Source organism: Hyla sarda, unplaced genomic scaffold (genome assembly GCF_029499605.1).
Source record: "Hyla sarda isolate aHylSar1 unplaced genomic scaffold, aHylSar1.hap1 scaffold_648, whole genome shotgun sequence".
Classification (NCBI taxonomy): Eukaryota; Metazoa; Chordata; class Amphibia; order Anura; family Hylidae; genus Hyla; species Hyla sarda.
This window is the reverse complement of record NW_026610663.1, coordinates 8,866-35,598: the sequence shown is the minus strand read 5'-3', so window position 1 is coordinate 35,598 and position 26,733 is coordinate 8,866. Positions and strand designations below refer to the sequence as shown.

At 49.6% G+C, this 26,733-nt stretch overlaps 1 protein-coding gene across 1 annotated transcript in view; it reads right to left on the bottom strand.

Moving 5' to 3' along the window:
- LOC130342325 (cytochrome P450 2C8-like) overlaps positions 1-24,694 on the bottom strand; it is a gene marked incomplete at its 5' end in the record, with an annotated part of 86,407 nt that extends 61,713 nt beyond the window's left edge. Inside the window, 2 exons of the mRNA XM_056554273.1 lie at positions 19,431-19,476; positions 24,599-24,694. Of these exons, the coding sequence (XP_056410248.1) occupies positions 19,431-19,476; positions 24,599-24,694 (142 nt within the window). The remainder of the gene's footprint in view (positions 1-19,430; positions 19,477-24,598) is intronic.
- Positions 24,695-26,733: the final 2,039 nt, after the last annotated feature.

Genomic DNA, 26,733 nt, shown 5'->3' with positions numbered 1-26,733 from the left:
ATCCCTGACCTGTTTGGTGAGTTCCTTGGTCTTTATCCCATACCTGTTTGGTAAGCTCCTTGGTCTTTATCCCTGACCTGTTTGGTCAGCTCCTTGGTCTTTATCCCTGACCTGTTTGTTGAGCTCCTTGGTCTTTATCCCTGACCTGTTTGGTGAGCGACTTGGTTTTTATCCCTGACCTTTTTTGGTGAGCTCCTTGGTCTTTATCCCATACCTGTTTGGTCAGCTCCTTGGGCTTTATCCCTGACCTGTTTGGTGAACTCCTTGGTCTTTATCCCTGACCTGTTTGGTCAGCTCCTTGGTCTTTATCCCTGACCTGTTTGGTCAGCTCCTTGGTCTTTATCCCTGACCTGTTTGGTCAGCTCCTTGGTCTTTTTCCCTGCCCTGTTTGGTCAGCTCCTTTGTCTTTATCCCTGACCTGTTTGGTGAGCTCCTTGGTCTTTATCCCTGACCTGTTTGGTGAGTTCCTTGGTCTTTATCTCATATCTGTTTGGTAAGCTCCTTGGTCTTTATCCCTGACCTGTTTGGTGAGCTCCTTGGTCTTTATCCCTGACCTGTTTGGTGAGCGACTTGGTCTTTATCCCTGACCTTTTTTGGTGAGCTCCTTGGTCTTTATCCCATACCTGTTTGGTCAGCTCCTTGGTCTTTATCCCTGACCTGTTTGGTCAGCTCCTTGGTCTTTATCCCTGACCTGTTTGGTGAACTCCTTGGTCTTTATCCCTGACCTGTTTGGTCAGCTCCTTGGTCTTTATCCCTGACCTGTTTGGTCAGCTCCTTGGTCTTTATCCCTGACCTGTTTGGTCAGCTCCTTGGTCTTTATCCCTGCCCTGTTTGGTCAGCTCCTTTGTCTTTATCCCTGACCTGTTTGGTGAGCTCCTTGCTCTTTATCCCTGACCTGTTTGGTGAGTTCCTTGGTCTTTATCCCATACCTGTTTGGTAAGCTCCTTGGTCTTTATCCCTGACCTGTTTGGTCAGCTCCTTGGTCTTTATCCCTGACCTGTTTGGTCAGCTCCTTGGTCTTTATCCCTGACCTGTTTGGTGAGCGACTTGGTCTTTATCCCTGACCTGTTTGGTGAGCTCCTTGGTCTTTATCCCATACCTGTTTGGTCAGCTCCTTGGTCTTTATCCCTGACCTGTTTGGTCAGCTCCTTGGTCTTTATCCCTGACCTGTTTGGTCAGCTCCTTGGTCTTTATCCCTGACCTGTTTGGTCAGCTCCTTGGTCTTTATCCCTGCCCTGTTTGGTCAGCTCCTTTGTCTTTATCCCTGACCTGTTTGGTCAGCTCCTTGGTCTTTATCCCTGACCTGTTTGGTGAGCTCCTTGGTCTTTATCCCATACCTGTTTGGTCAGCTCCTTGGTCTTTATCCCTGACCTGTTTGGTCAGCTCCTTGGTCTTTATCCCTGACCTGTTTGATCAGCTCCTTGGTCTTTATCCCTGACCTGTTTGGTGAGCTCCTTGGTCTTTATCCCTGACCTGTTTGGTCAGCTCCTTGTTCTTTATCCCTGAACTGTTTGGTGAGCTCCTTGGTCTTTATCCCTGACCTGTTTGGTGAGCTCCTTGGTCTTTATCCCTGACCTGTTTGGTGAGCTCCTTGGTCTTTATCCCTGACCTGTTTGGTCAGCTCCTTGGTCTTTATCCCTGACCTGTTTGGTCAGCTCCTTGGTCTTTATCCCTGACCTGTTTGGTCAGCTCCTTGGTCTTTATCCCATACCTGTTTGGTCAGCTCCTTGGTCTTTATCCCATACCTGTTTGGTCAGCTCCTTGGTCTTTATCCCTGACCTGTTTGGTCAGCTCCTTGGTCTTTATCCCTGACCTGTTTGATCAGCTCCTTGGTCTTTATCCCTGACCTGTTTGGTGAGCTCCTTGGTCTTTATCCCTGACCTGTTTGGTGAGCTCCTTGGTCTTTATCCCTGACCTGTTTGGTGAGCTCCTTGGTCTTTATCCCTGACCTGTTTGGTGAGCTCCTTGGTCTTTATCCCTGACCTTTTTGGTCAGCTCCTTGGTCTTTATCCCTGACCTGTTTGGTCAGCTCCTTGGTCTTTATCCCTGACCTGTTTGGTCAGCTCCTTGGTCTTTATCCCTGACCTGTTTTGTCAGCTCCTTTGTCTTTATCCCTGACCTGTTTGGTCAGCTCCTTGGTCTTTATCCCTGACCTGTTTGGTCAGCTCCTTTGTCTTTATCCCTGACCTGTTTGGTCAGCTCCTTGGTCTTTATCCCTGACCTGTTTGGTCAGCTCCTTGGTCTTTATCCCTGACCTGTTTGGTCAGCTCCTTTGTCTTTATCCCTGACCTGTTTGGTCAGCTCCTTGGTCTTTATCCCTGACCTGTTTGGTCAGCTCCTTGGTCTTTATTCCTGACCTGTTTGGTCAGCTTCTTGATCTTTATCCCTGACCTGTTTGTTCAGCTCCTTGGTCTTTATTCCTGACCTGTTTGGTCAGCTCCTTGGTCTTCATCCCTGACCTGTTTGGTCAGCTCCTTGGTCTTCATGTTGCTGTTTGTTCAGCAATGCTCTCTAACAAACTCTGAGACCCTCTTAGAACAGGTGAATTTGTACTGAGATTAAAGGGGTACACCGCTGTTAGACATATTATCCCCTATCCAAATGAAAATGGGATAAGATGTCTGATTAAGGGGGGGCCTGTCGCTGTGGACCCCCGTGATCCCCCCCCCCCTACAGCAGCCCGGTACCTTAGCAGCCTGGAGCTAAGTTTTCTCCGAGGCTGATGATTGGCGGTGCAGGGGAACGGAGTATTGTGACGTCATGTCCGCCCCCCTCAATGTAAGTCTATGGAAGGGGCATCACGCCCCCTCCCATAGACTTGTATTGAGGAAGCAGGGCATGACATCACAAAGGGCGGGGCGTGGTGTCATGATGCCCCGTCCACTGCATCGCTGATCATCAGCCTCGGAGAATACTTAGCTCTGGGCTGCTGAGGTACCAGGCTGCTGCAGGGGGGATTGTGGGGGTCCCCATGGCGGGCCCCCTGCGATCAGACATCTTATCCCCTATCCTTTGGAAAGGGGATAAGATGTCTAACAGTGGAATACCCCTTTAATTGCAGACAGGTGGAACCAATTGACATATTATGTGATTGGTGGAACCAGATCTTTGTTAGGGGTTTTACGGTAAAGAGGGATGAATGCACTGAACACTTTTCCGAATTTTAATTGTTATTTACCAGTACTAATGTTTTCCCTGCTTCCAATTGATGGATCAGTCTGTGTTGGTCCATTACATAAAATTGAATTAGATAAATTTGTATCTGTGGTTATACCAGGACAAGATGTACAAATGTCCAATGGGGGGGGGGGGGGGGGGGGGTGAATACTTATCCAAGGCACTGTACATAGAGGAACTGATCTTAGGGGTATAAGAGATGCCGTGTCCTTAGCAGCGGTTGTAGGGGGTATATAGACTAAAAAGACTTCAGAAGCGATCAGGATAACCCGGCACTGTTCAGATTAAGAATGCATAAAACCGTAAATATTTTAGAGGAGTAGCTTTAGTGTAACAATCATACAACGCATTTCATCAGGCATATCACATGGGTGACAGGCACCTGTTTAAATACCTGGTGGTGTTAACCCCTTAATTGACAACTAAGCTAGAATGCAACAATGAACACATATAACACTATGCAAGATCAAGAGTCAATGTAGCATATACCTATATAACATATAGCAATAACATATATCACATAGCAATAACATATAGCAATATAGCATATAGCATATAACCTATAGCAATACACATACTCCAAAAATGATAAAATACAGTGGAAATATAAATTAAAATACATAAGCATGACTCAGAAAACAGAGAGATATTGTTAAAAAACGCATGCAAACAAACATAAAAAAACGCTGCATGTAAACAGATACATATATCAACAAAAAACAGTTAGCACGACTATGAAGAAAAAACGATTAATGCCTGAGAAGAGGCGAGAAGAGGCATTAAAGGGGTACTCCGCTGCTCAGTGTTTGGAACAAACTGTTCCGAACGCTGGAGCCGGTGCAGGGAGCTCGTGACGTCATAGCCCCACCCCCTCAATGCAAGTCTATGGGAAGGGGCATGACGGCCATCATGCCCCCTCCCTTAGACATGCATTGAGGGGGCGGGGCGTGATGTCATGAGGGGGCGGGGCTATTACGTCACAAGCTCCCAGCACCGGCTCCAGCGTTTGGAACAGTTTAGTCACAACGCTTAGCAACGGAGTACCCCTTTACTACCTCTTCTCACCTATTCTTAGGCATTAATCGTTTTTCTTCATAGTCGTGCTAACTGTTTTTTGTTGATATATGTATCTGTTTGCATGCGTTTTTTAACTAACTGTGGCTCCTCCTCCTCCTCCCCCCCCCCCCTTCCCTACTGTAGGTATAGTATATTATACAGACCCCTGTCCATCCCAGAACCCTGACTCACCTTCCCAGTTGCTGCAGGGACCGTCCGGGGAGGGTGGGCCAGGCCATCCATCCTTCCTGTAGTGTCCGGCGGCATTCCGGGTGGAGGGTGGACCGGTCCGGGCTGTCCTGCTTCTCCGGGGTTCCTCTTCTCCACTCCAGGCAGGCTCCGGCCTAGTAACGCTGCATAGATGCCGCTGCGCAGCGACGCACCTGACGTCATGGAGTAGCGGCGTCTATACAGCGTACTAGGCCGGAGCCTGCCCGGAGTGGAGAAGAGGATCCCTGGAGAAGAAGGACAGCCCGGACCGGTTCACCCTCCACCCGGAATGCCGCCGGACACTACAAGAAGGGAGGATGGATGGCCTGGACCACCCCCATTACGGGTAAGTTTAATTTTTTTTATTGACTCGGAGGGTGGGGGAGGGGCCCGACCGGTATGGGCAAAAATCCATACAGTGGGAGGAAAAAAAAACAGTATCCGGTTCATACCGGTATGCCGCCCACCACTACGGTGGGGGGTGCGACGCGGTGCGGTGGGTCGGGGGGGGGGGCGGTCGCGGTGCGGCGGGTCGGGCGAGGGGGGTATGGCGTATGCGGTGCGGTGGGGGCGGTGCGGTGGGCGGGGCATTATCGGCTAGGAAATTGCCGATACCGATAATGCCCAAAATTGTGATTATCGGCCGATCCCTACTATTTATGAAGAAAAAACGTTGCATTTCCATTTAATAGTTGCATATGTATTCCAGGTCCAACCTGGCTTACAGAAACGTCCACAGAAAAGGACATTAACACCGACTGTAACAACTGTTCTTGTTCTGCATCATGAAACAAAGCTACTACATTAATGTTAATTATAGAAAACATGTATTATATAACTGATAGCTCTATTAATTTCATGGTTGAGAATACACACTGCGCACCTTGTTCATTTTAGGACACGTACATGCCGGCGTACACACTACATTTTAAAATTTAATGTTGTGTTAAAATAGAATAAGGCACAAAATAATTGTGTAAGAATTTTTACAGACTACGTAAATAACCCGTATGTGGCACTAAAATATTTCCTTAAAAAATATAAACCTCCATAGTAATACAGCTTCATGCACATTTTGGGGTGGGTAACGTACCGAGCTGTTTTTGTGGCTTCACTATTTTTTATATGCCTGTTGGTGCTGCGCTGTCTTCCTTCCTGATGTAAACACTGGCCTCAGAACAACAACGCAAGACTCCGCCCACCAACGTCACAAAAGGCGCGCTCAAAATGAAACAAAAAAAAAAAACTCCAGAGTCCGGATACTCATGGTGCGGCATTGTATGTTTTTAATATGTTTTAATTTCTGAGGAGGGTGGATGGGTTGTTGCGGGATAGTTGCAGCTATTTAGTGCCAGTGAGGGTGTCATCCGATGCGGTACGCCCCCCCTCCCCGTCACCCGATGCGGTACGCCCCCCTCCTCGTCACCCGATGCGGTACACTCCCCTCCCCGTCACCCGATGTAGTACGCCCCTCCCCGTCACCCGATGCAGTACGCCCCCCCCTCCCCGTCACCCAATGCGGTATGCCCCCCTCCCCGTCACCTGATGCGGTACACTCCCCTCCCCATCACCCGATGCGGTACGCCCCCCTCCCCATCACCCGATGCGGTATGCCCCCGCCCCCCCCCCCCCTCCCCGTCACTCTTTAGCAACGCTACTGGTAATAAAGGGTAGATAAAGAACTTTGGCTATTAACATAAGGGAAAAATTTCTGCTTTAAAAAATGCTTTTATAAGCGGGTTTCCCGGGTTTTGTTTATGTGCCATTTATCTATCAAGGTCGTTCAACTATTTCATAAATAGGTCACATGAAAGCAAAAGTAAGTAAAAAAAAATTGTCATATAAAAGCCAAACGTTTGAAAAGAATGAAAAATCTCCTTTAATATGTTTTGCAATTGCTTTTATCAGAAAACTTTCAGTATTTCATACTCAAAAAGGTGGCCACTAGGGGTCCCCCTGCCTCCTGGAACACATACCAGTCCGGCAGTGTCCAGTGGTCATTGACATGTCATGGACACCATGATTGATTGACAGGGGTGCAGGGAGGTCCAGAGCTGCTGTGGTTGCTCCAGGCCGATCAAACCTTTTGACATGTCGCTAGGATTTACCAATTGGTCCCCCAGTGTGGATGACCAGGCCCTCAAGGAGGACCTTAGACCACTATAAGAATCGGATACCCCTCCAGAAAACATTGACGCCTTAAAAGCCAAATCTCCAACCTCTGCTCCGCCTGGAAGATAACAAAGAAAGGAAAGAAACAAATAACATTACAACACAGATGAGCAAACGTACCGTACAACCTAGAGCCTATCCACGGGATGTTCGTGTCTGACTGTCCTGCCCCGGCAGCCTCAGGAAAGCACAGAATTGCCCGGACCAGCAACAACCAACCCAAAACAGCTATTTAAGATTTCACAAATTTATACAGACCCGGAGTCCTTATATCCCAACTGGGTAGCTCCGAGTTGTCCTGAGATCATGCGATCCGTAAATCAAGAACCATGTGATCCTTATGTCACCTGAGAGGAGACACCAGAACCATGTGATCATTATGTCCCCTCAGAGAAGACACCAGAACCATGTGATCATTATGTCAACTTAGAGAAGACCCCAGAACCATGTGATCATTATGTCCCCTCAGAGAAGACACCAGAACCATGTGATCGTTATGTCCCCTCAGAGAAGACACCAGAACCATGTGATCATTATGTCCCCTCAGAGAAGACACCAGAACCATGTGATCATTATGTCCCCTCAGAGAAGACATCAGAACCATGTGATCATTATGTCCCCTCAGAGAAGACCCCAGAACCATGTGATCATTATGTCCCCTCAGAGAAGACACCAGAACCATGTGATCATTATGTCCCCTCAGAGAAGACACCAGAACCATGTGATCATTATGTCCCCTCAGAGAAGACACCAGAACCATGTGATCATTATGTCACCTGAGAGAAGACGCCAGAACCATGTGATCATTATGTCCCATCAGAGAAGACACCAGAATCATGTGATCATTATGTTCTCTCAGAGAAGACCCCAGAACCATGTGATCACTATATCTCCTCAGAGAAGACACCAGAACCATGTGATCATTATGTCCCCTCAGAGAAGACACCAGAACCATGTGATCATTATGTCCCCTCAGAGAAGACACCAGAACCATGTGATCATTATGTCCCCTCAGAGAAGACCCCAGAACCATGTGATCATTATGTCCTCTCAGAGAAGACACCAGAACCATGTGATCATTATGTCCCCTAAGAGAAGACACCAGAACCATGTGATCATTATGTCCCCTCAGAGAAGACACCAGAACCATGTGATCATTATGTCCTCTCAGAGAAGACACCAGAACCATGTGATCACTATGTCCCCTCAGAGAAGACACCAGAACCATGTGATCCTTATGTCCCCTCAGAGAAGACACCAGAACCATGTGATCCTTATGTCTCCTCAGAGAAGACACCAGAACCATGTGATCATTATGTCCTCTCAGAGAAGACACCAGAACCATGTGATCCTTATGTCCTCTCAGAGAAGACACCAGAACCATGTGATCACTATGTCCCCTCAGAGAAGACATCAGAACCATGTGATCATTATGTCCTCTCAGAGAAGACACCAGAACCATGTGATCATTATGTCCCCCCAGAGAAGACCCCAGAACCATGTGATCATAATGTCTTCTCAGAGAAGACACCAGAACCATGTGATATTTATTTCTCCTCAGAGAAGACACCAGAACCATGTGATCATTATGTCCTCTCAGAGAAGACACCAGAACCATGTGATCATTATGTCCCCTCAGAGAAGACACCAGAACCATGTGATCATTATGTCTCCTCCGAGAAGACCCCAGAACCATGTGATCCTAATGTCCCCTCAGAGAAGACCCCAGAACCATGTGATCTTTATGTCCCCCCAGAGAAGACCCCAGAACCATGTGATCCTTATGTCCTCTCAGAGAAGACCCCAGAACCATGTGATCCTTATTTCTCCTCAGAGAAGACACCAGAACCATGTGATCATTATGTCCCCTCAGAGAAGACAACAGAATCATGTGATCATTATGTCCTCAGAGAAGACACCAGAACCATGTGATCCTTATGTCCTCTCAGCGAAGACACCAGAACCCTGTGATCATTATGTCCCCTCATATAAGACACCAGAACCATGTGATCATTATGTCCCCTCAGAGAAGACACCAGAACCCTGTGATCATTATGTCCTCAGAGAAGACGCCACTCACCTCTGGTAATGTGACATCAGAACATAAACTGATTTACTGAGGTAAAACAACAGTTATCATATCCCCCTCACCGTGACATGAGGTAATCAACTGTTTTAAATCCCCCCCCCCTCCATCAAGACAGGTCACATGACATTACACATCCCATTGCCCTTATAAGGCTGTGAGTATGTTGTTACTGGGAAGGGTCTCCTCGGGGGATGGTGGGTACACACGGTTATGGCACAACCGGGGCTGTCATCAGAATTTATGGGGCCCCTTACACGGCTCAAAGCCTGCCCCCCCCCCCCCTTTTGAAATGATAGGTAGATAGATAGATAGATAGATAGATAGATAGATATGAGATAGATAGATAAATAGATAGATAGATACAGTATGAGATAGATGGATATGAGATAGAGAGATAGATAGATAATAGATAGATATGAGATAGATAGATATGAGATAGCTTTGACCGTCCCACCGCGATAAGGTGGCCTCATTGGGACGGACCATACACTGTGAATATGCCTCTGTGTGAACAGTTCAGTAAGCATGGCTGGATCTGGAACATCCAAGACACCAGATCCTGCCATGCTTACTGAACTGTTGTCAGGATTCGGCAAGCTGGAGGTGGATCCTCTGTGTCAGAGAGGGATTGGCGTGAACCGTGCCGGCGGACCGGTTCTAAGTTGCTACTGGTATTCACCAGAGCCCGCTGCAAAGCAGGATGGTCTTGGAGCGGCGGTAGCAACCATGTCGTATCCACCGGCAACGGCTCAACCTCTCTGACTGCTGAGATAGGCGCGGTGCAAGGGATTAGGCAAGAGCAAGGTCGGACGTAGCAGAAGGTCAGGGCAGGCAGCAAGGATCGTAGTCAGGGGCAACGGCAAGAGGTCTGGAACACTGGCTTGGGACATACAAAGAATGCTTTCACTAGCACAATGGCAACAAGATTCGGCAAGGAAGGGAAGGGGAAGTGAGGTTATATAGGGAAGTGCACAGGTGAACACACTAATTAGAACCAGGCGCCAATCAGTGGCGTACCGGCCCTTTAAATTGCAAAGAGCCGGCACGTGCGTGCCCTAGGGAGCGGGGCCGCGCGCGCCGGGACAGAACAGACTGGGAACGAGTCTGGTAAGCGGGCCGGGATGCGAATCGCGAGTGGGCGCGTCCCGCATCGCGGATCGCATCCCGGCTAGAGACATTATCGCAGTGCTCCCGGTCAAATGTAGGGAACATTGAGACAGGAAACCACGGCAGAGTCTAGAGTCCCCATCAAATTTGTCCGGCAGGGACAAGCGGAGGCCAGGAGCGGGCACTCGCTGCAGAGGAGGTGCAGGAGCTGGTGGAGGAGATGGTTGCTGCTGTAGCTGTGGCAGAAGTTGCTGTAGCATGGCGGTCAACTGCGACAGCTGCTGTCCTTGTTGGGCAAACTGTTGTCCTAGTTGCTCTATCTGATGAGACTTCTGGGCGACCACTGTGGTAAGGTCAGCGACAACTGGCAGCGGGACCTCAGCGGGATTCATGGCCGGATCTACTGTTACGATTCGGCAGGCTGGATGTGGATCCTCTGTGTCAGCGAGGGATTGGCGTGGACCGTACCGGTGGAACGGTTCTAGGTTGCTACTGGTATTCACCAGAGCCCGCCACAAAGCGGGATGGACTTGCTGCAGCGGTAGCAACCAGGTCGTATCCACCGGCAACGGCTCAACCTCGCTGACTGCTGAGAAGGCGTAGGACAGAAGGACTAGACAGAGGCGAGGTCAGACGTAGCAGAAGGTCAGGGCAGGCGGCAAGGTTTGTAGTCAATGGAGATAGCAAGAGGTCAGGAACACTGGTAAGGCAAACACAGAAAACGCTTTCTCTAGGCACAAGGGCAACAAGATCCGGCAAGGAAGGGAAGGGGAAGTGAGGTTATATGGACGTGGAGCAGGTGGAAGCTAATTAGCCTGATTGGGCCAGGCACCAATCATTGGTGCACTGGCCCTTTAAATTTTAGAGAGCTGGCGCGCGCGCCCCCTAAGGAGCGGAGCCGCGTGCGCCAGGAAGTGACAGCCGGGGACCGGGACAGGTGAGTAGCTTGGGATGCGATTCGCGAGCGGGCGCGTCCCGCTATGCAAATCGCATCCCCGCCGGTAGTGTCAGTGCAGCGCTCCCGGTCAGCGGGTCTGACCGGGGCGCTGCGAACAGGAAAACGCTGCGAGCGCTCCTGGGAGGAGCGGGGACCCGGAGCGCTCGGCGTAACAGTACCCCCCCCCCCCCCTTGGGTCTCTCCCTCCTTTTGGAACCTGAAAATTTGTGAATGAGGTCTTTGTCGAGAATGTTATCCTCGGGTTCCCATGACCTCTCCTCAGGACCGCAATTCTCCCAATCTACAAGAATTTTTTTTTTTTTACCTCTGACCGTCTTAGATGCGAGAATTTCTTTAACCGAGAAGACATCTGAGGACCCGGAGACAGGAGTAGGAGCGACAACCTTGGGAGAGAAGCGGTTAAGGATAAGCGGTTTAAGGAGAGAAACATGAAAAGCGTTAGGGATACGGAGAGAAGGGGGAAGAAGGAGTTTATAGGAGACAGGATTGATTTGGCACTTGACTTTAAAGGGTCCAAGATAACGTGGTCCCAGTTTATAACTGGGGACACGGAAGCGGACATACTTGGCGGAGAGCCATACTTTGTCTCCAGGAGCAAAGACAGGAGGAGTTCTTCTCTTTTTGTCGGCATGTTTCTTCATCCGGGATGAGGCCTGTAAGAGGGATTTTTGAGTCTCTTTCCAGATGGTGGAGAAGTCCGGGGTAACCTCATCAACAGCGGGCAAACCAGATGGCATGGGAGTGGGGAGGGGGGGGGGAAGAGGGTGACGGCCGTACACCACGAAGAACGGGGATTTAGCAGAGGATTCAGAGATTTTGAAATTGTAGGAGAATTCAGCCCAGGGTAGAAGATCGGCCCAATCATCCTGGCGGGAGGAAACAAAATGTCGCAAATAATCACCAAGAACCTGGTTAACTCTCTCTACTTGCCCATTGGATTGGGGATGATAGGAAGACAAGAAATTGAATTTGATTTTGAGCTGATTACAGAGAGCCCTCCAGAATTTCAACACAAATTGAATGCCTCTATCCGAGACGATATGCGTGGGAAGCCCGTGAAGGCGAAAAATGTGCACAAAAAATTGTTTCACCAACTGTGGCACAGAAGGAAGACTTGGAAGTGGAATAAAATGTGCCATCTTGGAGAAACGATCAACGACCACCCAAATGACTGTGTTGCCATAGGATAAAGGCAGGTCCGTTATAAAGTCCATGGCAATCTGAGACCATGGTAGCTCAGGAACAGGCAAAGGATGAAGGAGACCGGCAGGCTTCTGGCGAGGAGTCTTGTCCCGGGCACAGACTGTACAAGCCCGAACAAAATCAGCAACATCTGCTTCCAGGGTAGGCCACCAATAAAATCGAGAGATGAGTTGGATGGACTTTTTGACACCAGCATGGCCGGCGAGGTGTGAGGAGTGTCCCCACCTGAGAATCTTGAGGCGCTGGCGTGGAGGGACGAAAGTCTTTCCAGGAGGTGTTTGTCTGATGGAAGCTGGGGAAGAGGAGATCAGACAGTCAGGAGGAACAATGTGTTGCTGGGGGGCTTCCATTTCAGAGGCATCAGAGGAACGAGAGAGGGCATCAGCCCTGATGTTCTTGTCAGCAGGGCGAAAATGAATTTCAAAGTTAAAACGGGCAAAAAACAACGACCACCTAGCCTGGCGGGGGTTCAGCCGTTGGGCAGACTGAAGATAAGAGAGATTCTTATGATCTGTGTATATGATAATTGGGTATTTGGAGCCCACCAGCAGGTGCCTCCATTCCTCGAGGGCTAGTTTTATGGCCAGAAGTTCTCGATCGCCAATGGAGTAATTTTTCTCCGCCGGAGAGAAGGTCCTAGAAAAGAAACCACAAGTAACGTTATGTCCAGAAGAGTTTTTTTGTAGGAGAACAGCTCCGGCTCCCACCGAGGAGGTGTCTACTTCCAGAGAGAAAGGTTTAGATGGATCAGGTCTGGAGAGTATGGGAGCAGAAGAAAAGGCAGTTTTGAGACGGTTAAATGCCTCGTCCGCTTAGGGAGTCCAGGACTTAGGGTTGGCGTTTTTCTTGGTTAGGGCCACAATAGGGGCCACAATGGTGGAAAAATGTGGAATAAATTGTCGATAGTAATTGGCAAACCGCAAAAAGTGTTGGATAGCTTGGAGTCCGGAGGGGCGTGGCCAATATAACACGGCTGACAGTTTGTCTGGGTCCATTTGAAGTCCCTCTCCGGAGACTAAATATCCTAGGAAGGGAATAGATTGGCATTCAAAGAGACATTTCTCCATCTTGGCATATAACTGATTGTCACGGAGTCTCTGGAGCACCAGGCGGACATGACGGCGGTGTTCTTCGAGGTTAGAAGAGAAAATCAAAATGTCGTCCAAGTAGACCACCACACAGGTATATAACAGATCCCGAAAAATTTCATTTATAAAGTCCTGGAAGACAGCAGGGGCGTTGCAGAGCCTAAAGGGCATAACCAGATATTCAAAGTGTCCGTCTCTGGTATTAAATGCGGTCTTCCACTCATCCCCTTCCCTGATGCGGATTAGATTATATGCACCTCTTAAATCCAATTTTTTGTAGGCGATCAAATAGTTCCGAGATAAGAGGCAGGGGATAGCGTTTTTTTTATAGTGATCTTGTTAAGACCGCGGTAATGGATGCATGGCCGTAAGGAACCATCTTTTTTGGAGACAAAGAAGAACCCCGCTCCGGCAGGGGAGGAAGACTTGCGGATGAATCCCATTTTTAAGTTTTCTTGGATGTTATCCGACATGGCTTGTGTTTCAGGAGCAGACAGAGGATAGATTCTGCCCCAGGGTGGAGTAATACCAGGAAGGAGATCAATAGGACAGTCATAAGGCCTGTGAGGAGGCAAAGTCTCTGCTTGTTTTTTGCAAAAAACATCGGCATAGTCCAAATAGGCCTTGGGGAGACCTGGTATAGGAGGAGCCATAGGGGTTTGACTGGCAGGACTGAGAGCAGACGTGAGGCACTTTTTGTGGCAAGAAGCACCCCAGTTCTTGATTTCCCCGGTGGTCCAGTCAAGGGTAGGGGAATGGCGTTGGAGCCAAGGCAGTCCGAGAAGAATTTCAGAAGTGCAGTTAGAGAGGACCAGAAATTAAATTTTTTGTGATGGGGTCCAATGCACATTAACAGGAGTTCTGTGCGGTAATGCACAGTACAGTCCAATCTTTCTCCATTAACTGAGGCGATGTAGAGAGGTCTGGCGAGACTGGTCACTGGGATGTTGAACCTGTTAATGAAAGAGGCCAAAATAAAATTTCCTGCAGATCCAGAATCCAAGAAGGCCACAGCTGAGAAGGAGGAGTTAGAAGAAGAAATCCGCACAGGTACAGTAAGACGTGGAGAAGCAGAGTTCACATCCAGAGCTGTCTCACCTTTGTGCGGGATCGGAGTGCGTCTTTCCTGACGTGGAGGACGGATAGGACAATCCTTCAAGAAGTGTTCGGTACTGGCACAGTACAGGCATAGGTTCTCATTACGGCGGCGTGTCCTCTCTTGTGGTGTCAGGCGAGACCGGTCTACTTGCATAGCCTCCACGGCATAAGGCACAGGAACAGATTGCAGCGGACCAGAGAAGAGAGGAGCCGGGGAGAGAAACCGCCTAGTGTGAACAAAGTCCATATCCTGACGGAGCTCCTGGCCAAATGAATAAGTTCATGCAGGTTGGCAGGGATTTCTCGTGGGGCCAGCACATCTTTAATGTTACTGGATAGGCCTTTTTTAAAGGTCGCGCAGAGGGCCTCGTTATTCCAAGATAATTCGGAGGCGAGAGTACGGAATTGGATGGCGTACTCGCCTACTGAAGAATTACCCTGGACCAGGTTCAGCAGGGCAGTCTCGGCAGAAGAAGCTCGGGCTGTTCCTCGAAGACACTTCGAATCTCAGCGAAAAAGGACTGTACGGAGGCAGTGACAGGATCATTGCGGTCTCAGAGCGGTGTGGCCCATGACAAGTCCTTCCCAGACAGGAGACTAACCACGAAAGCCACCTTTGACCGTTCAGTTGGAAATTGGTCCGACATCATCTCCAGATGCAGGGAACATTGTGAGAGAAAACCACGGCAAAGTTTAGAGTCCCCATCGAACTTGTCCGGCAAAGATAAACGGAGGCTGGATGCGGCCACTCGCTGCGGAGGAGGTGCAGGAGCTGGCGGAGGAGATGGTTGCTGAAGCTGTGGTAGAAGCTGCTGTAGCATAACAGTCAGTTGAGACAGCTGATGGCCTTGTTGCGCTATCTGTTGCGACTGCTGGGCGACCACCGTGGTAAGGTCAGCGACAACTGGCAGCGGGACTTCAGCGGGATCCATGGCCGGATCTACTGTCAGGATTCGGCAGGCTGGAGGTGGATCCTCTGTGTCAGAGAGGGATTGGCGTGGACCGTACCGGTGGACCGGTTCTAAGTTGCTACTGGTATTCACCAGAGCCCGCCGCAAAGCGGGATGGTCTTGCAGCGGCGGCAGCAACCAGGTCGTATCCACCGGCAACGGCTCAACCTCTCTGACTGCTGAGATAGGCGCGGTATAAGGGATTAGGCAAGAGCAAGGTCGGACGTAGCAGAAGGTCAGGGCAGGCAGCAAGGATCTTAGTCAGGGGCAACGGCAAGAGGTCTGGAACACTGGCTAGGGATACACAAGGAACGCTTTCACTGGCACAATGGCAACAAGATCCGGCAAGGAAGGGAAGGGGAAGTGAGGTTATATAGGGAAGTGCACAGGTGAACACACTAATTAGAACCAGGGGCCAATCAGTGGCGCACCGGCCCTTTAAATCGCAAAGAGCCGGCACGCGCGCGCCCTAGGGAGCGGGGCTGCGCGCGCCGGGACAGAACAGACAGGGAACGAGTCTGGTAAGCGGGCCGGGATGCGAATCGCGAGCGGGCGCGTCCCGCATCGCGGATCGGATCCCGGCTATAGACATTATCGCAGCGCTCCCGGTCAGCGGGTCTGACCGGGGCGCTGCGAACAGGAAAACGCTGCGAGCGCTCCGGGGAGGAGCGGGGACCTGGAGCGCTCGGCGTAACAACTGTTCACACAGAGGCATATTCACAGTGTAGGGTCCGTCCCAATGAGGCCACCTTATCGCGGTGGGACGGTCCAAGCTATTTGACCGCCGGCGGAGACAAATTTGCGAGCTAAGTGCCTCACTATTTCATAGTTTCACATTTGCATCTATTACACCATAGCTGTATAGCTCTCCATGTTTTATCTGCATGTTCATGTTTCACCTATATCCTTGTGCTGGCAGTGTGCTGCTGTATTCTTCTGTTGCTGTATATCTAGCCTAGTAGCGTGCACCTGTAGGCCAGATCCATATAATAGTTTGGTATCAACTAAAGTGCTGGCTGACTTATTCTTTGTCTAGATAGATAGATAGATATGAGATAGATAGATACAGCAACAGGAGAATACAGCAGCACACTGCTAGCACAAAGATATAGATGAAACATGAGTATATAGATAAAACATGAGTATATAGATAGAACATGAAAAGCTATACAGCTGTAATGCAATAAATGAAGATATGAAACTATGAAAATATGAGGTCCGTCCCAGAATGAGGTCACCTTACCGTGGTGGGACGGTCCACGCTATTTGACGCCAAATTTGCAAGCTAAGTACCTCATATTTTCATAGTTTCATATCTTCATTTATTGCATTACAGCTGTATAGCTTTTCATGTTCTATCTATATACTCATGTTTTATCTATATACTCATGTTGTATGTATATACTCATGTTTCATCTGTATCTTTGTGCTAGCAGTGTGCTGCTGTATTCTCCTGTTGCTGTATATTTAGCCCAGCAGCCTGCACCTGCAAGCCAGGTTTTTACAATAGTTTGGATCAATGGTGCTGGCCAATTTATCCTTTGGTTAAATAAATAAATAAATAGATAGATATTAAAGTGTTTCCCAAATAGTGCGCCTCCAGCTGTTGCAAAACTACAACTCCCAGCTTGCCCACACAGCCAAAGACATGCTGGGAGTTGTAGTTTTGCAACAGCTGAGGGCACCCTGGTTGAGAAACAATGAGATGGAGGTAAATAGTCACTATCTCATTGAGGGACATTTATCAATCTTTGCTTATGTATCTTTTTTTTTAGTAATTTTTTCCTTACTTTTTTTTTGCTTATGTGACGTATTTATCATCTGGTTTCAGCCTGTTGATAATTTTCTTTCACGTAAGCAATTTTTCCTCTTTTACTTTGGTTGTAGCTTTTTCTGCTCTATGTTTGAGCTGGAGTAAATTTAGTCAATTTTTAACGCTGTTGCGACTTTTTTTTGTGCAGTTGCGACTGTCGCAGTTAATAAATACCTGACTACCCGTAATCCATTTTAAAATTATTACTACATAGTAAATTTTAGGAAAACTTGCTTTTCTCGCTTTCCAGTCAAAATGTCGCACGAAAAATCGAGTAGTCGCAGTTGAGACAATTTTGCGACAATGATAGTAAAGAAAACCTGACTAAACCCGTTGATAAATGTCCATAGTTGTTTTTCAACCAAGGTGCCTCCAGCTGTTGCATGAGATATTGCCTATTTATCTCCTACTAATCCCCAAATTACAAACTAATCCCCCCCCCCCCCCCCCGCCCCTCTCCATCTATGATTGATGGAGGCCTTCAGTCTACCAATTACCAGTGGCAACCGAGTGTCAGGGTCTTGGAGAAGGAAAAACAAACCATGTGATCCTGCTCCACCAATAGTGTGAGGGGAGGGGCGGGGCATCTTGTACCAGACAGTCAGCTCGGCTCCTGCGCTGATATTACAGGTACAAGATGTCTCTGGTGGTAGTGGCCTCCTCTGTCTGCTCTTTATACTCTGTACTGGGGCTGCTGAAGGGGGGTGCCCGGACCCCTTACTGGAGTGCTGGCTGTACCCCCTGATGGCGGCCCTGGGCACAACCATGGCACATGCCCTCCTGATGCCGTGTAACAGGACATATAGCGTATTGGTGTACAGGGTCAGGAACAGGATAACCTGGAATCTACTCCCCACAGCCCAAAATGTCAGAGTTCACAACAAACCTATATGTGGTGAGGGTGTGATGTGGGCAGATGGCATTAACCCCTTGTGTTCGTGACGCCAGGGTGTAGTTTATCCTCTACACCACATGAAGGAATACCGCTGGATCCTGGGCTAGGCACGGGGGGGGGCAAATAATGACTCTGACGCCAAGTTACAGAACAACGGCAGCTTTAATGAGTCAGACTGGTGTAACAGTCTATAGAGCTTAGGGCTGGGCGGTATATACCGGTTCATACCGAATACCGAATTTTTTGGGCTGCATCATATGAATTTTCCACCATACCGCAAAACCGGTTGGGCCCCTCCCCCTCGGGAATGTATTATCAGCCTAGCGCAGCGCTGTCCCCACATCGGGGAACTAACCCTATGTTACCCGCCAGCGTTGTTCTGCCCCCCCCCCCCCCCAATTACTGATCAGCCCAGCGGTGTACTACTCACAGATGTCAAGCACTGCCCTCCTCCTCTTTGTTGGGGTCCGCCGGCGATGGAACTCACTGTACGTCAGTGGTCTCCAACCTGCGGACCTCCAGCTGTTGCAATACTACAACTCCCAGCATGCCCGGACAGCCAACAGCTGGAGGTCCGCAGGTTGGAGACCACTGCAGTACGCTGTATGCCTATGCCCGGGCTGCAAAAGATACAGAAAATTTACTTTTAACTCACCCACCTCGGCCGCACGCTGGGGACGGGGGAGGACAGCTGTCAGCCTATCACCGGCCGGAGCGATGCCCCGCCCCTGCCACTGATAGGCTGAGCCCACTGTCATGTAAGAAGCCGGCTTCTTGGCTGTCCGGGCATGCTGGGAGTTGTAGTTTTGCAACAGCTGGAGGTCTGCAGGTTGGAGACCACTGGCGTACAGTATAGAGTTCCATCGCCGGCGGCCCCCGACAAAGAGGAGGAGGAGGAGGGCAGTGCTTGACATCTTTGAGTAGTACCCGCCGGGCTGATCATTAATCGGGTCACATGATTTGGGGGGGGGGGGGGGGGGAGCTGAACACATGATGGGGAGGTGTAAAAAATACACATACACATATTTGGTCTTACCGCCCAGCCCTAATAGAGCTTGGCCAGGCCCACAGAGGTGACTAGTGACTTCAGAGACCTTAGGGCTTGCTGGGACTTATAGTGGACTTGGACAATTTGGATGCAGGCCTTGCTGACTGGATGACTTCGCCCCTTCTGTAGATTACCAGGCTTTGACCTGTGGGGCAATGGACTTGAGAATCCGTGGCTGCTGGACGGACTTTAGGCTCCTCTGCACTCCGGACACCTAGGACCCCACTGCAACTCAACATACAAGAGAGTGAGGTAACTCCACCCAGGACTTATATGGAGGAGACTAGGAGGGGTCCCATCGGTCACCCTTTGGTCACATGATCACTGATACCTCACTCGGTTACAATCACATGACAACATGTTAATCACATGACAACTGTTCTTAAAGGCATAACACATTTTATATACAATAAACAGTATAATATAGGTATAGAAGGAACAAGGGGAACAGGTGCAGGGGCCCAGGGGACACTGTATGGAGGCTGCCTGACAGGACAGCTAGGGTACAACTCCTGTACTGGGCCACCACATATATATACCAGAGGACACGGCGCTCGGACTCTTACCCTTCTTTTGGTGACTCTTTTCTCCTAATAGACAGCACCCCGGTCACTAAGGAAAGTATTCAATATAACGGGAGGGATCTATAAAAACCTGTAGAGAGGGAGAGGGGTGCAGTTGCCCATAGCAACCAATCAGATCACTTTTTTTCTTTTTTTAAGAGGCCTGTGAAAAATGAAAGAAGCGATCTGATTGGTTGCTATGGGTAACTGCACCCCACTCCCTCTCTACAGGTTTTGATAAATCTCCCCCTATGTTCCTGTTGATGAGTTGTATAAGGTCCGAAAGCGTTTGGACTCCGGTGACTGAAGAAGATCAAGAGCAGGTGGAAGACTGCGGTGTATAGATGTGATGGTGGTGGTAGTGGTGCCTTTGTAGGGGTTGTAGTAGGGGCACTGGTATGAGTGGTGGTAGTAGGGGCACTGGTATGAGTGGTGGTAGTAGGGGCACTGGTATGAGTGGTGGTAGTAGGGGCACTGGTATGAGTGGTGGTAGTAGGGGCACTGGTATGAGCGGTGGTAGTAGGAGCACTGGTATCGGTGGTGGTAGTAGGGGCACTGGTATGGGTGGTTGTAGTAGGGGCACTGGTATGAGCGGTGGTAGTAGGGGCACTGGTATGAGTGGTGGTAATAGGGGCACTGGTATGAGTGGTGGTAATAGGGGCACTGGTATGAGCGGTGGTAGTAGGGACACTGGTATGAGCGGTGGTAGTAGGGGCACTGGTATGAGTGGTTGTAGTAGGGGCACTGGTATGAGTGGTGGTAGTAGGGGCACTGGTATGAGTGGTGGAAGTAGGGGCACTGGTATGAGTGGTGGTAATAGGGGCACTGGTATCGGTGGTGGTAGTAGGGGCACTGGTATCGGTGGTGGTAGTAGGGGCACTGGTATCGGTGGTGGTAGTAGGGGCACTGGTATAAGTGGTTGTAGTAGGGGCACTGGTATGAGTGTTGGTAGTAGGGGCACTGGTATCGGTGGTGGTAGTAGGGGCACTGGTATGAGTGGTTGTAGTAGGGGCACTGGTATGAGTGGTGGTAATAGGGGCACTGGTATGAGTGGTGGAAATAGGGGCATTGGTATCGGTGGTGGTAGTAGGGGCACTGGTATCGGTGGTGGTAGTAGGGGCACTGGTATCGGTGGTGGTAGTAGGGGCACTGGTATCGGTGGTGGAAGTAGGGGCACTGGTATGAGCGGTGGTAGTAGGGGCACTGGTATGAGTGGTGGTAATAGGGGCACTGGTATCGGTGGTGGTAGTAGGGGCACTGGTATCGGTGGTTGTAGTAGGGGCACTGGTATGAGTGGTTGTAGTAGGGGCACTGGTATCGGTGGTTGTAGTAGGGGCACTGGTATGAGTGGTTGTAGTAGGGGCACTGGTATGAGTGGTTGTAGTAGGGGCACTGGTATGAGTGGTTGCAGTAGGGGCACTGGTATGAGTGGTTGTAGTAGGGGCACTGGTATGAGTGGTGGTAGCAGGGGCACTGGTATCGGTGGTTGTAGTAGGGGCACTGGTATGAGTGGTTGTAGTAGGGGCACTGGTATCGGTGGTTGTAGTAGGGGCACTGGTATGAGTGGTTGTAGTAGGGGCACTGGTATGAGTGGTTGTAGTAGGGGCACTGGTATGAGTGGTTGTAGTAGGGGCACTGGTATGAGTGGTTGTAGTAGGGGCACTGGTATGAGTGGTGGTAATAGGGGCACTGGTATCGGTGGTGGTAGTAGGGGCACTGGTATCGGTGGTGGTAGTAGGGGCACTGGTATGAGTGGTGGTAGTAGGGGCACTGGTATGAGTGGTGATAGTAGGGGCACTGGTATGAGTGGTTGTAGTAGGGGCACTGGTATGGGTGGTGGTAGTAGGGGCACTGGTATGAGCGGTGGTAGTAGGGGCACTGGTATGAGCGGTGGTAGTAGGGGCACTGGTATGAGTGGTGGTAGTAGGGGCACTGGTATGAGCGGTGGTAGTAGGGGCACTGGTATGAGTGGTTGTAGTAGGGGCACTGGTATGAGCGGTGGTAGTAGGGGCACTGGTATGAGCGGTGGTAGTAGGGGCACTGGTATGAGCGGTGGTAGTAGGGGCACTGGTATGAGTGGTGGTAGTAGGGGCACTGGTATGAGTGGTGGTACTAGGGGCACTGGTATGAGTGGTTGTAGTAGGGGCACTGGTATGGGTGGTTGTAGTAGGGGCACTGGTATCGGTGGTGGTAGTAGGGGCACTGGTATGAGTGGTTGTAGTAGGGGCACTGGTATGAGTAGTTGTAGTAGGGGCACTGGTATCGGTGGTGGTAGTAGGGGCACTGGTATGAGCGGTGGTAGTAGGGGCACTGGTATGAGCGGTGGTAGTAGGGGCACTGGTATGAGTGGTGGTAGTAGGGGCACTGGTATCGGTGGTTGTAGTAGGGGCACTGGTATCGGTGGTTGTAGTAGGGGCACTGGTATCAGTGGTGGTAGTAGGGGCACTGGTATCGGTGGTGGTAGTAGGGGCACTGGTATGAGCGGTGGTAGTTGGGGCACTGGTATGGGTGGTTGTAGTAGGGGCACTGGTTTGAGTGGTTGTAGTAGGGGCACTGGTATCGGTGGTGGTAGTAGGGGCACTGGTATGAGCGGTGGTAGTAGGGGCACTGGTATGAGCGGTGGTAGTAGGGGCACTGGTATAAGTGGTGGTAGTAGGGGCACTGGTATCGGTGGTGGTAGTAGGGGCACTGGTATGAGCGGTGGTAGTTGGGGCACTGGTATGGGTGGTTGTGGTAGGGGCACTGGTATGAGTGGTTGTAATTGGGGCACTGGTATGAGTGGTTGTAGTAGGGGCACTGGTTTGAGTGGTTGTGGTAGGGGCACTGGTATGAGTGGTTGTAATTGGGGCACTGGTATGAGTGGTGGTAGTAGGGGCACTGGTATCGGTGGTTGTAGTAGGGGCACTGGTATGAGTGGTTGTAGTAGGGGCACTGGTATGAGTGGTTGTAGTAGGGGCACTGGTATGAGTGGTTGTAGTAGGGGCACTGGTATGAGTGGTGGTAGTAGGGGCACTGGTATGAGTGGTGGTAGTAGGGGCACTGGTATCAGTGGTGGTAGTAGGGGCACTGGTATCAGTGGTTGTAGTAGGGGCACTGGTATTGGTGGTGGTAGTAGGGGCACTGGTATGAGCGGTGGTAGTAGGGGCACTGGTATGAGCGGTGGTAGTAGGGGCACTGGTATTGGTGGTGGTAGTAGGGGCACTGGTATGAGCGGTGGGAGTAGGGGCACTGGTATGAGCGGTGGTAGTAGGGGCACTGGTATGAGCGGTGGTAGTAGGGGCACTGGTATGAGTGGTGGTAGTAGGGGCACTGGTATGAGTGGTTGTAGTAGGGGCACTGGTATCGGTGGTGGTAGTAGGGGCACTGGTATGAGCAGTGGTAGAAGGGGAACTGGTATGAGCGGTGGTAGTAGGGGCACTGGTATTGGTGGTGGTAGTAGGGGCACTGGTATGAGTGGTGGTAGTAGGGGCACTGGTATGAGCGGTGGTAGTAGGGGCACTGGTATTGGTGGTGGTAGTAGGGGCACTGGTATGAGTGGTGGTAGTAGGGGCACTGGTATGAGCGGTGGTAGTAGGGGCACTGGTATTGGTGGTGGTAGTAGGGGCACTGGTATGAGCGGTGGTAGTAGGGGCACTGGTATTGGTGGTGGTAGTAGGGGCACTGGTATGAGCGGTGGTAGTAGGGCCACTGGTATCGGTGGTGGTAGTAGGGGCACTGGTATGAGCGGTGGTAATAGGGGCACTGGTATGAGCGGTGGTAGTAGGGCCACTGGTATCGGTGGTGGTAGTAGGGGCACTGGTATGAGCGGTGGTAGTAGGGGCACTGGTATGAGCGGTGGTAGTAGGGGCACTGGTATGAGCGGTGGTAGTAGGGGCACTGGTATCGGTGGTGGTAGTAGGGGCACTGGTATGAGTGGTGGTAGTAGGGGCACTGGTATGAGTGGTTGTAGTAGGGGCACTGGTATCGGTGGTTGTAGTAGGGGCACTGGTATGAGTGGTTGTAGTAGGGGCACTGGTATGAGTGGTTGTAGTAGGGGCACTGGTATGAGTGGTTGTAGTAGGGGCACTGGTATGAGTGGTTGTAGTAGGGGCACTGGTATGAGTGGTGGTAGTAGGGGCACTGGTATCGGTGGTGGTAGTAGGAGCACTGGTATCGGTGGTTGTAGTAGGGGCACTGGTATGAGTGGTGGTAGTAGGGGCACTGGTATCGGTGGTGGTAATAGGGGCACTGGTATGAGTGGTGGTAGTAGGGGCACTGGTATCGGTGGTGGTAGTAGGGGCACTGGTATCGGTGGTGGTAATAGGGGCACTGGTATGAGTGGTGGTAGTAGGGGCACTGGTATCGGTGGTTGTAGTAGGGGCACTGGTATGAGTGGTGGTAGTAGGGGCACTGGTATGAGCGGTGGTAGTAGGGGCACTGGTATGAGTGGTGGTAGTAGTGGCCCCCCCCCCCCCCCCCCCCACCACCACCACTATAAAGTCGGGGTCCATCGTGATCCCTACATCTGATGGGGACACTTACACAGGGTTTGGCTGCTGTTGTTAGCGCTAATACTTAAGATCTGCTGATCTGAAAGGTTTTTCGCGTTTTCGGCGCGTTCCCTTCAGATTTCTCAAGTGTATCTCAGGTTTTTTTCTGATTTTGCACTCAGACCAGCAAAGCAGCTCAGAGATCATAAAGGGGCACCATAGACTCCATAGTGTCCCGAGTTATTTACTAAAGGTTTTCCTACAGTTTTTGGTGCAAATTATCTCTAAATGATGTGATGGAAAGCGAAGAGGTAAACGTAAAAAAACGAGCAAATACCATAAAAAACTCTGATGACCAGATACACATTGCAGGAGACGCCCTCCATCTTGTGACTCTACACAGGTCGGGTGTCACAGCCGTAGGAGGGGAGTGCTATACACAGGTGACAACCCCCAGTATATGGCACTAATATTCCTGTACGTATCCGCTGTCATAAAGGTGTCCCCAGCCCTGACGCTCTGTGACCCCATTGAGATTTTGATGACGGGTCTCCTTTAAATCAGATTTCCCCTTTGGCCAGTAAGAACCTGTATTCCCCATAAAAGCCTCGCGTTATTTGTTTACCTCCTTTTTATAGACTTTTGTAAAAGTCTGAAGGACGCGTTTATGAGGCGGCGGAGACGCAGGGTGACTGAACTGACGGACATCGACCTGCAGACCTTGTGCTGCTTCTAATGTGTAAATGTCACTGGCCGATTGTCTGCACCCGCCGCCAAACAGGGTAAAGTCACAGATCTCTGAAAGACGAAAAAGAGCTAAAAAAATAGAAAAAGAGCTAAAAAACAGCGCCACATCTGTCTTCAGGTTCTATGCGGAATTACAAATTGGCTCTATTATCTTCAATGGAACAGAGCTGCAATTCCACACAGATTCCATAGTGTGACCTCTCTTACAGTATAGACTCCATAGTGTGACCTCTCTTACAGTATAGACTCCATAGTGTGATCTCTCTTACAGTATAGATTCCATAGTGTGACCTCTCTTACAGTATAGACTCCATAGTGTGATCTCTCTTACAGTATAGACTCCATAGTGTGACCTCTCTTACAGTATAGACTCCATAGTGTGACCTCTCTTACAGTATAGACTCCATAGTGTGACCTCTCTTACAGTATACACTCCATAGTGTGACCTCTCTTACAGTATAGACTCAATAGTGTGATCTCTCTTACAGTATAGACTCCATAGTGTGATCTCTCTTACAGTATAGACTCCATAGTGTGACCTCTCTTACAGTATAGACTCCATAGTGTGACCTCTATTACAGTATAGACTCCATAGTGTGACCGCTCTTACAGTATAGACTCCATAGTGTGACCTCTCTTACAGTATAGACTCCATAGTGTGATCTCTCTTACAGTATAGACTCCATAGTGTGACCTCTCTTACAGTATAGACTCCATAGTGTGACCTCTCTTACAGTATAGACTCCATAGTGTGACCTCTCTTACAGTATACACTCCATAGTGTGACCTCTCTTACAGTATAGACTCCATAGTGTGATCTCTCTTACAGTATAGACTCCATAGTGTGACCGCTCTTACAGTATAGACTCCATAGTGTGACCTCTCTTACAGTATAGACTCCATAGTGTGATCTCTCTTACAGTATAGACTCCATAGTGTGACCTCTCTTACAGTATAGACTCCATAGTGTGACCTCTCTTACAGTATAGACTCCATAGTGTGACCTCTCTTACAGTATAGACTCCATAGTGTGACCTCTCTTACAGTATAGACTCCATAGTGTGACCTCTCTTACAGTATAGACTCCATAGTGTGATCTCTCTTACAGTATAGACTCCATAGTGTGACCTCTCTTACAGTATAGACTCCATAGTGTGACCTCTCTTACAGTATAGACTCCATAGTGTGACCGCTCTTACAGTATAGACTCCATAGTGTGACCTCTCTTACAGTATAGACTCCATAGTGTGACCTCTATTACAGTATAGACTCCATAGTGTGATCTCTCTTACAGTATAGACTCCATAGTGTGATCTCTCTTACAGTATAGACTCCATAGTGTGACCTCTCTTACAGTATAGACTCCATAGTGTGATCTCTCTTACAGTATAGACTCCATAGTGTGACTGCTCTTACAGTATAGAATCCATAGTGTGACCTCTCTTACAGTATAGACTCCATAGTGTGACCGCTCTTACAGTATAGACTCCATAGTGTGACCGCTCTTACAGTATAGACTCCATAGTGTGACCGCTCTTACAGTATAGACTCCATAGTGTGACCCCTCTTACAGTATAGACTCCATAGTGTGATCTCTCTTACAGTATAGACTCCATAGTGGGACCGCTCTTACAGTATAGACTCCATAGTGTGACTTCTCTTACAGTATAGACTCCATAGTGTGACCGCTCTTACAGTATAGACTCCATAGTGTGACCTCTCTTACAGTATAGACTCCATAGTGTGACCTCTCTTACAGTATAGAATCCATAGTGAGACCTCTCTTACAGTATAGACTCCATAGTGTGACCTGTCTTACAGTATAGACTCCATAGTGTGACCTCTCTTACAGTATAGACTCCATAGTGTGATCGCTCTTACAGTATAGAATCCATAGTGTGACCTCTCTTACAGTATAGACTCCATAGTGTGACCTGTCTTACAGTATAGACTCCATAGTGTGACCTCTCTTACAGTATAGAATCCATAGTGTGACCTCTCTTACAGTATAGACTCCATAGTGTGACCTGTCTTACAGTATAGACTCCATAGTGTGACCTCTCTTACAGTATAGACTCCATAGTGTGATC